General features: G+C 42.0%; 1 protein-coding gene across 3 annotated transcripts; it reads left to right on the top strand.

Annotated features, from left to right (window-relative positions):
* Positions 1 to 5: 5 nt before the first annotated feature.
* gnpat (glyceronephosphate O-acyltransferase) lies at positions 6 to 11,514 on the top strand. Of its 3 annotated transcripts, XR_011179398.1 has the most exons (18): positions 6 to 227; positions 3,144 to 3,335; positions 3,797 to 3,973; positions 4,069 to 4,198; positions 4,924 to 5,051; positions 5,164 to 5,239; positions 5,699 to 5,850; positions 6,154 to 6,284; positions 6,657 to 6,898; positions 6,982 to 7,080; positions 7,235 to 7,435; positions 7,771 to 7,850; positions 7,943 to 8,083; positions 8,589 to 8,688; positions 8,813 to 8,906; positions 9,216 to 9,280; positions 9,410 to 9,523; positions 9,857 to 11,514. XR_011179398.1 is itself a non-coding variant. In XM_069172363.1 (17 exons), the coding sequence occupies exons 1-17, from the start codon at positions 204 to 206 to the stop codon at positions 9,451 to 9,453; spliced, it is 2,073 nt and encodes a 690-aa protein (XP_069028464.1). In that variant the 5' UTR covers positions 6 to 203; the 3' UTR covers positions 9,454 to 11,514. The 3 variants fall into 3 exon arrangements, 2 of the variants coding, with proteins under 2 accessions (XP_069028464.1, XP_069028463.1); XM_069172363.1 differs by having other exon boundaries at positions 7,238 to 7,435; positions 9,410 to 11,514; XM_069172362.1 differs by having other exon boundaries at positions 9,410 to 11,514.
* Positions 11,515 to 12,515: the final 1,001 nt, after the last annotated feature.

Genomic DNA, 12,515 nt, shown 5'->3' with positions numbered 1-12,515 from the left:
GGAAGCGTCTTCGCGGAAGTGCCGGTTTCTAAACACGCCCACGTGCGCTCGCAGCCGTCCCCCGGTGCTCGTTACCGGCTGGAATATGTTTTAAATACCGAGAGCACGAGCACCGGACGCGGACGACCGCTCGAGCGCGTGGAAACGTCACCTGGATGAAGAAGTCTCCGCGTGTTTGGTGAAGCGGGACGAGGAGGATCATAATGGCGTCCGGAGGCGGTCACTCGGTACGTAATGCTCGTGCTAAGCTAACTGTCTGGCGTGAGCGATGCATCGCGTCGTATCCCATATAACTTTGTTTTTATCGATTTATTCTGACTTCAGTACGATTTTATTTTATTTTATTTATTTATTTAGTTTTTTGGGTCGTTAACTGCTTTCAACACACTTTTTATTTTTTATTTTATTTTATTTTTTATTTTTTTGGGTCGTTAACTACTTTCAGCACACTTTTTATTTTTTATTTTATTTATTTTTAATTTTTATTTTTTTGGTTCGTTAATTACTTTCAACACTTTTTTTTTTTTAAATTAAAAACTTTTTGGGGGGGGGGGTCGGTAACTACTTTCAGCACACTTTTTATTTTTTATTTTATTTATTTTTTATTTTTATTTTTTTGGTTCGTTAACTACTTTCAACACTTTTTTTTTTTTTGTAAATTAAAATTTTTTTTTTTTTTGGGGTCGATAACTACTTTCAGCACACTTTTTATTTTTTATTTTATTTATTTATTTTTTGGGTCGTTAACTACTTTCAACACACTTTTTATTTTTTTATTTTATTTATTTTTTTTATTTTTTTTGGGTCGTTAACTACTTTCAACACTTTTTATTTTATTTATTTATTTTTTGGGTCGTTAACTACTTTCAACACTTTTTATTTTATTTATTTATTTTTTGGGTCGGTAACTACTTTCAACACACTTTTTATTTTTTATTTTATTTATTTTTTGGGTCGTTAACTACTTTCAACACTTTTTATTTTATTTATTTATTTTTTGGGTCGTTAACTACTTTCAACACACTTTTTATTTTTTATTTTATTTTTTTCTGCCATTTATACTTTATTTTTTCCCCCCAATATTCAGTTTTTTTTTCAACAGGTGACTGCTGCCTGAATTCATCCTTAACAGCAGCTTCGAAACACACATCAAATAAAATAAAAAATACTTTTAATTATAAGGCAGCTATATATTTGGTTTGTGTGCAAATCTGCAGCTAACTGTTTTTTTTTGTTTTTTTTCTTACTGCGGTGGAAAATAAACATCTACTCAAGGAAACTGCAGTTTTGTTTGCGTTGCACCTTTTAATCAGAAGAAAGCTAAATATATAATGCAATAAAATAGGCTGCTGTAAAAGTACTGTACACATTTACAGTAAACAATGGACCTTATCAATGTCAGATGATTCAAAATGATATCTCCTGTTAATAATTGCATTATTTCCTAAGTTGACAAATAGATCAGTTCCTCTTATGAACAATATAAAACCGACTTTACAGAGATTAAATTGAAAATACAGAACTCAAAGTAGAAACTCAATGCGACGAAAAGTGAACGCACTAGTTAGGAAACCCTGTAATCATTGGACAAGATATTTGATTTTCAATTATCCTAATTGCATGAATGTGTTTAGGTTAGGTTAGGTAGTTACTTTATTAATCCCCGAGGGGAAATTTTTTCGCTACAGAAGCAATAAGATAATAATAGAAAGCAATAAAATAGCAGTAAAAAAATATAAAATATAAAATGCACAGTATATACAGTACAGAATATATCTATATATATTATATACAAACAACCAAGAAACACAGTCAACAGTGTTATTGAACTGTGATGGATTTTGCCAGAGGTGAGTTATTGTACAGTCTTATTGCGGTCGGCAGGAATGATCTCCTGCATCAGGAATGATCTCCTGCATCAGGAATGATCTCCTGTATCAGGAATGATCTCCTGTATCAGGAATGATCTCCTGCATCAGGAATGATCTCCTGCATCAGGAATGATCTCCTGTATCAGGAATGATCTCCTGTATCAGGAATGATCTCCTGTATCAGGAACGATCTCCTGTATCAGGAACGATCTCCTGTATCAGGAACGATCTCCTGTATCAGGAACGATCTCCTGTATCAGGAAGGATCTCCTGCATCAGGAACGATCTCCTGCATCAGGAATGATCTCCTGCATCAGGAACGATCTCCTGCATCAGGAAGGATCTCCTGCATCAGGAAGGATCTCCTGCATCAGGAACGATCTCCTGCATCAGGAACGATCTCCTGCATCAGGAACGATCTCCTGCATCAGGAACGATCTCCTGCATCAGGAACTGCATCAGGAACGATCTCCTGCATCAGGAACGATCTCCTGTATCTGGAACGATCTCCTGTATCTGTCCTTGTGACAGCAGAGCTGGAGGAGTCTTTTGGAGAACGTCCTCCTCTGTCCCTGCAGCAGGTGGTGGAGAGGGTGGACAGGATTATCCAATATGGATAATAGTTTGTTCAGCGTCCTCCTCTCCACCACTTTTTCCAGACTGTCCAGTTTGTAGCCGACAATTATAAAATGATCCGTGAACATCAGAACTTTCTCACTTTATCAGACGCACGTGTTGTCGTCTGTCCGCGCGGCTTCACAAGAGTTGTCAGAGGAATTTAAAAATGAAGAGACTTCACAAAGATGGAAAATGACAAAGGAAGACTGAGGAAGAATTAAAAACAAAACAAAATGAGTTGAAATACGGTTGTCAGACTTGATACGAGAGTTAGTAGTGATTTCTGTGACGGTTTAGACTTCTCGGTACGTCTCGCAAGAAATATAACTCCTGGTTAAAAGATTAAATATTTAAAGAAGCCTGACGGATACTGGAAGCACTTTTTTTTCCTTCTTCTTTTTTGTTTTTGGTCGGTTGACATCAAATTTGATTCGGCTCAGATTTCGACCAGCATGTTTGAACCTGTCCGAGATTTGCACTCACTTCCTTTTTTAGAAAAAAAAAAAAGTGAACATACTCCCTCCGATCCTGGCTTCAGTCACTGAGACAAAAAAAAAAAAAAAAAAAAAGCATATTAATGATAAGCAACCTCAGAACTGCAAAAAAAATAAGGCTTGTTTCTAATAGAGAGTCACTTTCTTTTTTTCTAAATAGCACAGAGACCCCATGCTGAAGAAGAGAGACGACTTCGAAGACATCCTGGAGGAGAGGAGGAGCTCCAGCGACCTGAGATACGCCCTCCGGTGTTACGCGCCCGTCCTCTACAAAGGAGTGACTCCCTGCAAAGCCGGCGAGCTGAAGAGCCTGGTGCTGCACTCGGATCAGCTGCGCTACGTCGTCCATCAGGTAAATTACTTTTTCTGGTTTGTTTTCCAGCCGCATCCGTTCGGTGTGGAAAGCGGTCGCGGTGTTTTACGTCTAGAAAATGGCAGGTCGGTTACTGTGAATGATGATTTCCGTGTCGGCTCTCCGAGGAGTAAACAAGAGTTTGTAAAAGAAGCTTTGTCCGACTTTATTTATTTATTTTTTTTATCCTCTCTGTGCAGCTGAAAGGATTAGTTTTCAATTTAGTCACGAATCCCACCCCCCCCCCCCCCACCCGTATTTGGAAAAAAGATTATTACGAACACAAGTTTTCAAGGGGGAGAAGCGAAATGGTTTCCAATTTTATTTTGAAATATTCCCACGCTTCCTGAACGCAGCTGACAAACTACAACTCCCGAAGTTTACACACAAATTGCGATATGGAGGGTTTAAAGACGCGTACATATATTAAAAAAAAAAATATATACATCTATCTGATGAAGGTTTCCAAGGAGACGGGCATGACTCCGCACGAGGTCCACGGCGAGGCGTCGGACATCTTGGAGGAGATGGCTCACCGCCTGCAGCTCAGCACCGTCCGCTTCTTCGCCTTCGCCCTCAGCAAACTCTTCAAGACTTTGTTCAGGAGCATCTGCGTCAACGAGGAGGGCATCCAGAGAGTGAGTACATAACACACACACACACACACACACACACACACACACACACACACACACACCTACACCTCTAACCTGTGTTTACACGGCGCCGTCAGCTCCAGCAGGCCATTCACGAACACCCGGTCGTCCTCTTACCGAGTCACCGCAGCTACATGGACTTCCTGCTGATGTCGTACATCCTGTACACGTACGACCTGGCTCTGCCCGTCATCGCCGCCGGCATGGGTAAGCAAAGGGAGCCACCGGTTTATTAGGTACACTCGTACAAGCTTATACTGTACAGTTGTTGTTGTTGTTGTTTGCATCATGTGTATCAGTTATACTTGTTTTCGTCAGAGCCTGAACAATACTAGATTATTTTTTTTTGCCGCGTAGTACGCAGGAGTCTGCTTGCCTCAATCGTTTGGTTTGCTCGTGTTTTTGTGGGAGTTTTTAAGTGTCAGGTCAGATCTGAAATAACGTGTTTAAACTCGGACAATAAGCTGTTTGAAGCAGCACCCGAGTCATCCTGTGTTCTGCCAAGTAAAACGACCGTTTTTGTTAATGGAGTCTGGTGGCGTTCCCCGTTGGTAAAAATACGACAAATTAAACGACTTGTAATTCATTTCAAGCATCTTTTTTTTTTTTTTTTTTTTTTTTTTTTTTCTGCATTATGTTCTATAGATAAAAGTTTTCAAGTCTGACAACATGTCTGCCGATATTATTATAATAATAACAACAAACTTTATTTGCACGGCACCTTTCACGCAAGAAATGCAGCTTAAAAGTGCTTTACAGCAAGAAAATGATTATGTAGTTGTTTCACATAAAAACAGATATAAAGGAACATTTAAAAATATAGAAAAGAAATAAAGTGTGTGTGTGTGTGAGGGGGGGGCTCAGAAGATTATAATAAACGCCTTCCTGGATCTATGGATCGAGTATAACTGACAGTCAGTGTTTCCCTGCAGATTTCATGTCGATGAAGTTTGTGGGAGAGATGCTGCGAATGTCCGGAGCCTTCTTTATCCGAAGGTCGTTCGGCGGAGACAAACTGTACTGGGCCGTCTTCTCCGAGTACGTCAAGACCATACTCAAGGTGATGATACTGCTTTATTTTTTTTTTTAGTATCAGGACGGGGCATAACATTCGTTGTTCCCATTTTTGTTCTTAATAGGATCTGTTTTTTTTTTTTTTTTTTTTTTTCCAGAATGGATTTGCACCGGTGGAATTTTTTCTGGAGGGAACCAGAAGCCGAACGTGCAAATCTTTGACGCCAAAGTTGGGTGAGGAACAAGATCAAGAACCCATAAACTGTTCCGGGCTCATGCAGAAAAACAAACTTGTATCTTATCGATTTACAGTCGGATACCGGTGTCATTGACTGGACTGTGACAGTGGGACCAGCAATTTAAACTCCAATATCAGTCAATGACAGGCCGATGACGTCACCGCCAGTCGGCTAAATGCTACGACTTCCTGTGTCCGTTTTCAAATTAAAAGCCCTCCAGTTTCTCATACGGAGTCCATGGAGTTTTGACGTGTCTCTGTCGGTGCAGCTTTTTATTAAAACATCAGTCTCTGAACCGCAGCGAGGACATTTCTGACAACACAGTTCTGAAAACTTCCCATTTTTGTGCGATACGACCTATTTGAACCTTTTTTCTTTTACTACATTGAAACTATTTTTTATAGTTTAAAAAAAAAAAAAAAAGTTGATATTTCTCTTTGTTTCCTCCTCTCAGGTCTGATGAGCATCGTGATGGATCCGTTCCTGAAGGGCGAAGTGTTCGACGTCAGCTTGGTCCCCGTCAGCATCAGCTACGAGAGGATCCTGGAGGAGGCGCTGTACGCCAGAGAGATGCTGGGCGTCCCGAAGCCCAAAGAGTCCACTTCCGTACGTCACTTAAACATCTTGACTTTTTACATAACGTGAAGAGAAAATCTGTAAAGAAGAAAAAAAAACAAAAAGTTTGCAGAAAGTCATTTATTCTGAAAGTATAAACCAGCAGACTTTTCTACTCCAAAGAGGAAGTTTCCTTGTTTTTTTTTTTTGATGGACTTTTATTCCGAAGAACAAACTAAATGATTAGTTAGCCTACGGGCTAATCAAGCTGGCGAGTGAGAATGTGTTCTGATGGTGTCTCGTTGTAAATCACTTTTTTTTTTTTTTTTTTTTTTGTCCACGTCTCCATTGCAGGGCCTGTTTAAAGCCAGAAAAGTCCTGAGCGAAGACTACGGAAGTATCCACGTGTACTTCGGTCAACCCGTGTCCGTCAGGAGTTTGGCTCAGGGCAGAGTCGACCGCGGCCAGTTCAACCTGATACCGAGGTGCGACGCGCCAACATCAAATTGAATCTAATTTACACTCTTATCCGCACACTGAATGTAAAACATGGACGTGGCTTCCGGGTCGGAAAAATGCAATACCACCGAGTGCCACTAGAGGTGTTGTTAGCTAAAGTCACTTCTTCTTATTCGTTTTCTGGCTTCTCTGCAGGAAACGGTCCCAGAAGAAAAGCGAAATATAGAATCAAAGCTGTCTTTTGTCCCCCTTAATCCTCGCATTTAAAAACCCTTTAAAAAAAAAACCCGGTAAAAAGCATCAAAAAATGATCTTTCCTCGTTACGGTTGAAGGTATAACTTCCACACAAAAAACCCCGCTCCGACTTTGAGCTTTTTTTTTTCTTTTCTTTTTCCAGACACGTCCCGCGGAGGCCCGGCGACGACGTCCACAGCTTCGTGAACGACTCGGCCTACAGGCTGGTGCGGGCCCAGGAGGAGAACATGGTCCTGAAGCCGTGGGTTCTCCTGGCCACCCTGCTGCTCCAAAACCACCACCAGAGCCAGAACCAGGCGGGGGTGGCGCTGGACGAGCTGACCGAACAAGCCGTGTGGCTCCGGGACGTCTCCAGGCAGTACGGAGCTTTCCTGCACTGGCCCGGTACAGTACGAGATTAAAACCTTCTCCTTCCTCTTCCTCTTCCGGATCCAGTTCTGTCCTGACTCTTCTTTCCCTCCTTCCAGACCACGTCCCTCCCTCCGAGGTGGTTTCCTCCAGTCTGTCCCTTCATCGAGGTCTGCTGAGGATCTCCGAGGGACGAGTCCAGCTGGCGTCGGAACAAGGTTCGTTTTTTTTTTTTTTCCTTCTTACCTTCACATTTGTGTTTGCGATGACACTTCAGGGAACAACAACAAAATAAAAACCTTCTGTTCGCTTCTCAAAAAAAAAAAAACTACCGTATCTACAAACTTCATCACGATGATCCTTGTCATGAAGCAGCAGGAGGAGGAGGAGGAGGAGGAGGAGAAGAAGCGGGACCGGGACGGCCTCGCGGTGCCGTGACTCCGGAAGAGGAGCTCCTGAGCCGGGCGGTCGTCGTACTCTCTTGCGCCTCCTACAGGAACCAGGCGCTGCACGTCTTCGTGCGACCGGCGCTGCTCGCCGCCGCCGTCCACGCCGCCGCCTCCAACCACAAACGTGAGACCCGACGCTCCCTCTGCTGCTCAGTCCGTACTGTGGAGCCAAGTTTGAAGCGTCAGCGTTTTATGTCGTTGGACGGATATATTTTGAATCGTGTAACAGAAAACGGGATTCAAATTGGTTTTTTTTTGCAACTTTAAAAAAAAAAAATAATAATAATTTCCGGAAATAAAAGCACTGCCACGTAGTTATGTGCCGATTGAGCTCGTTCCGCTTTTTCAGCATATTCCCATTAGAAAGCCTGCCGTCATGCAGATATTAAGTTATTCAAGTACTTACCTGGTTTTCGTGTGTGTGTGTGTGTGTGTGTGTGTGTGTGTGTGTGTTTCCAGAGGAAGTCTACAACACCTTCAGCTTTCTGAGAAACACGCTTTGCAACGAGTTCATCCTCGTTCCCGGAGCTACAGTCCAGGTGAAGGAAGGAGGAACCGAATTTCGTACTCGGCGAAACCTTAAAAAAAAAAAATGTCGTATGAAATAAATTGACTGTAGCGTGACTCGCAGGACTTCGAGGAGGCCTGCTACCTGCTGGTGAAGACCGGCGCGATGCAGATCAACCAGCAGGAGGTTCTGGTCACGGAGAGAGGACACCGGACTCTGGCCTTCCTCACCGGCCTGCTGGATCCCTTCTTGCAAGGATACCAGGTGAGGGAGACGCACACTGTGTAGTCGGTATACAACACATCCTGTGTTTAGACTCGTTGGAATTAACCGTTCGTCATTCAGTCGGCGTTGCTTCGTGAAGTCGAATAAAGTTCTTGATGTCACGTTTAGTTTCAGACCCATTTTTTCATCTTCTAGAAAGGACGTCTTTGACTCTTTTGTAAACTTAAATGTAAGAATCTAGAAATGTAATCTAAATACCGCATGTACATTCTGTCATTTCATCAAAATTAAAAAATACATCGTTGATTTGTGGCACCAGACGGATTCATTTCCAATATTTTTTGATGTATTTCCGTTCATAACTAGATCTAAAGTTTATTTGAGTTAGTGTGTAGGTAAACATACACATTCTGTACATGAATTAAACACATTAATTCTTGCTGCATTGGAAATACTGAAGTACTGTGACCAGCTGTCCACTAGAGGGTGCTGTTAGCACATCATCAGCCATAATGTGTGTGTGTGTGTGTGTGTGTGTGTGCAGGTGGTGTGTAGGTTCCTGTGTGAGGAGGCGACAGACGGTCTGACAGAAAAGCATTTCATTCCTGCCGTCAGGAAGTTCATCGTCAAACATCTCCTCACAGGTTTTCATCTCTCCCAAGTTTTGCTTTTAAGATATATCTGCCTGTGTTCTTACCTCCGTCTAAGTGTGTGTGTGTGTGTGTGTGTGTGTGTGTGTGTGTGTGTGTGTGTGTGTGTGTGATCCAGGTAGGCTAAAGTACACTGAGGTGTTGTCGTCGGACCTCCAGAAGAACATTCTGGCAGCTTTGTTGAGACTTGGAGCTGTACGGAAACTCAAAGGGTATGTTGGTTTTTTATCACCCGCGTGTCCCCGTTCGGTTTGATTGACCTAAAACGGTAACGTCCGGTCACTTTACCTCTCGTGGTGTTTAACCGCGGAGATAGTTCGGATCTCCTGATTTAATAACGACATTTTAAACGCTTCATCGGCAACGTCTGCTCCGAGAATTTAAATTTTTTTTTTGTTTGTTTGTTTTTTTTACTACGTTTTAATAAAAGAAACCACATAAGCTGCCGTTCTGCGGTGAGCGTGAACGCCGGCTCGTGTTTTTCTTCGTGCTGAAAGTAACCGATGGTGTTTTCACTTCAGCGAAGCGGAGCGGGGGACTTTGAAGGTCAACGAGGTGATGGTGAACTCGCTGGAAGACACTCTGGGTGAGAAACAGAGCTGCCGGTCGGAGGCAAAAAAACCAAAACAAACACCCAACAGGGATTTCGCAATGTTTTTTTTTTTTTATTTTATTTTTTGATAACGTTTTATAACATTTGTCTCTTTTCGTCCAGGAGGCAAACTCCCCACTCAGAAAGCTGTCGTGGCGCGCCTCTGAATCCGGCGACCTCGCGCGGACCGACGTGTGCCGTGAATGTGTCGACGTCGCCTTTCTCCTCGCGGCCGCGGTACGAGTCGGCCCGGCTACAGCAACAACAACAACAACAACAACAAAACTGCTTCTCTGTGAGGGACGGAACAAAAGAGTTGCCAACCCGGAGACGACTCGCCTCCTTTTTATTTTATTTTTTTATACGAGTTTTCTTTCATTTCCGCTTCAACTCTCCTTTCAAAACGCAGTATTTTTTTTCCTCCTCTTAAAATCCTGTTTTATATATATTTATATATATATATATATATATATAAAAGCTACATTAAACCAGATGATGAGTGGAGCCCTTGAACCTCTATCGCTCCCTCTGAACGACTTGACCTTTTTTCTTTTTTCTTTCCCCCACTAGCTGCCTTGCGAAAGCTTGGCGAACGTGCCGCGACTCCTCTCCGAACGACGGCCGCTCCCCCGCCGACGTATCCTTGGAAACACTCGGCGGGGCTTTTATTTATCTTCTTTCAGCCGCGCTTCGTTTTTTTTTTTTTTGTCGTTAGTCACTCTTCTTCTTTTGAGCACTTTAATCGGTTAATTCACGCAGTGTGACGTGGACCTATCTCTTAACTCTCACTGTTTTTCTCACATTTATGGATTACGTGTTTTAACTTTTTGGTAACACAAAAAAAATATATATATAAATATATATAGTTTTGTTTTTGTTTGCTTTTTGCACTGTACAAAGTAAAGAATTTCTAGGTTTTGAGTTGAACTTGCCACCGACCCGAGGCCGAGCTTAAGAAAAGCTCTTACCGGGTGGCATTGTGGGATTTAAAGCGCCCCGGTTCGGGTTTGCCGCCCACCTTCGGGCTCTTCGCCGACACTCGGAGCTACGCGAACAAGCCAATGCCAAACTCCACATGAAATCGAAGCTAGTTCCGCTGAGAGCACGACCAGCTAAGCCAAAGGAAAAACGTTTACAAAAATCTTATGCTCACCGTTTTGGGATCCGTCCTTACTGCAGACGCTTTATAGATCGTTTTTTTTTTTTTTTTTTAAATGTAAAAAATATATTAAGAGTGTTTAATATTTGACCTTTATTCATCAACTTGATATCATTTTGTTACGAAGGAAGGAAGTTAAAAACGCAGACGCTCGGAGCGGACATGAATCCTGATTAAAAAAAAAAACGTCTCTGATGGATTTTCTAAAGAACCGGGTCGTTTTTAAGATTCAGGTTTACGCTCCTTTTCAGAAACGTGTCATTTATTTTTCGGTTTGTGTCAAAGTTTCCAGATTAAAACTACATTAGATTATTTATATGGTTGCTGCCTGTCGGTGCACTCCTGTTCTTTCCCATTGTCGGCAGCAGACTGAGTTTTTTTTTTTTTTTTTCCCACTGAAACAAACTGAGCTGCTTTGGAGGCAAAAAAACAAACAAACAAACAAAAAAATTTTTTCTGGTTACAAACACTGGAACATAAGCGTGAGCGTTATTTATGCACATTTCTAAAGCTGCTGACGCCAAACCTCGTCCTGCAGTAGTTTCCCACAACGCACTGGTGTAATATCGCGTGAATACGACGAGACATCGACAATACGAAAGTATTTCTGGGTCTTAATCACGCAAAGTTTTGAGAGCAAATTTCTCGCACCGCAATTAAAAAAAAAAAAAATCAAGTGTGTGTGAGTAAAAATGTATAAACTGAAAATGAATTCATTTGGTTTGCAAACAAATGTGCTCTTACGGTTTTGCCAGTTTAGAATTTTACAAACTAGAGTTTTTGATTGCGGATCAAAACATGTTGGTCGCGAGTTGAGTTGGACGTAGTGGGCGGGGCATACGCTCACGTGGGCGGGGCGTACGCTGACTTGGGCGGGGCATACGCTCACGTGGGCGGGGCGTACGCTCACGTAGGCGTTTCCGCTGGAAATTTGCTGTCAAAACTTTTTATTTTGCACGATAAATGCCATCATACCAGAGGTTTCTGGGAAATATCACCAAATTTAATTTTGGGAAACTCACAATTTATGTTTCATGCCGTTTGTACGAACTGCAAAAAAAAATTATAATATAGTAATGGAGTTATAGAGGGGGGAGTAAGGGGGGGCTTGTAAACAAAAAAAACAAGGCCATTCCCACAAAAATAATATGACGGTGCTACACTGGTGGAACTTGATGAAGTGGGTTCCTGAATGTAAATCTTAATATTAATAAAAACACATTTCTAAAACTCTAACAAACAGACAGTCCTCTATGCTGTAAGTGGACGTTGTCTTTTTGACTTGACCATTAATAAAACTGTTAACTTCAGTCAAATAAGATATAGAACAACATAAAAAGACGACTTCAGCTCCTCAATAATTTTCCTGAAGTGTTTTATAATAAAGCAAAAATGTACCTTCTTCCTTGTCCGTCTCATTCACCAAATACTGAACTTCTAAAACTTGAAATTTGCAAAACTTGAAACGCTTTCGGTCAAAGCAGCTCGGCACGTCTACAGAACGACAAAATCTGCCAGTCGACACGTCATCCGAAGTGCAAGTTTACGTGCTATAAAACTTGTTTCTCCAACATCCAAAACAGCATTTTAGATTATTTTTTTTTTTTTTTTTTTTTTTTAATGATGTCTAAATGTTAAACTTCTCTGTGTGGGTGGATTTAACTGCGTGCGGGGCCTTTCAGTACTCCACGTACAGGCCGGTGAGATACAAAATGTTAATAAAGTCTTTTGACGTACGACACAAACGGCTCAGATTGTCTTGTCTTTTGTAGATTTAAAAAGCGGCTTTCGGGGCGGAGACGGTCGGCCCGTTTAACATTCGCTCCGTCGTCCCTCCGAACGTCCCGGGTTTGTCTCGATAGTCGGTTCTCTCGTGGCTCCGACGGCGGACGGAAACTCTTTGATCGTAACTGATTAAAACGTGAAGTGATCATTTTATATCGTGCTCACGTATTTGACCAAAAACCAACGAGGACAATTTCAGCTTTACAGACTTTGAACTTGACGTGTGCAGCTTTATTCTCCAGGGCCGCAACCGCTCGTGTCGGTGTGCGAACGTAACATGGGACG

The sequence above is a fragment of the Embiotoca jacksoni genome, unplaced genomic scaffold (assembly GCF_022577435.1).
Source record: "Embiotoca jacksoni isolate LCO1_2020_lvr unplaced genomic scaffold, fEmbJac1.0.p SCAF_52, whole genome shotgun sequence".
Lineage (NCBI taxonomy): Eukaryota > Metazoa > Chordata > Actinopteri > Embiotocidae > Embiotoca > Embiotoca jacksoni.
The sequence above is the reverse complement of the archived record's forward strand: the minus strand, read 5'-3'. Positions and strand labels throughout refer to the sequence as shown.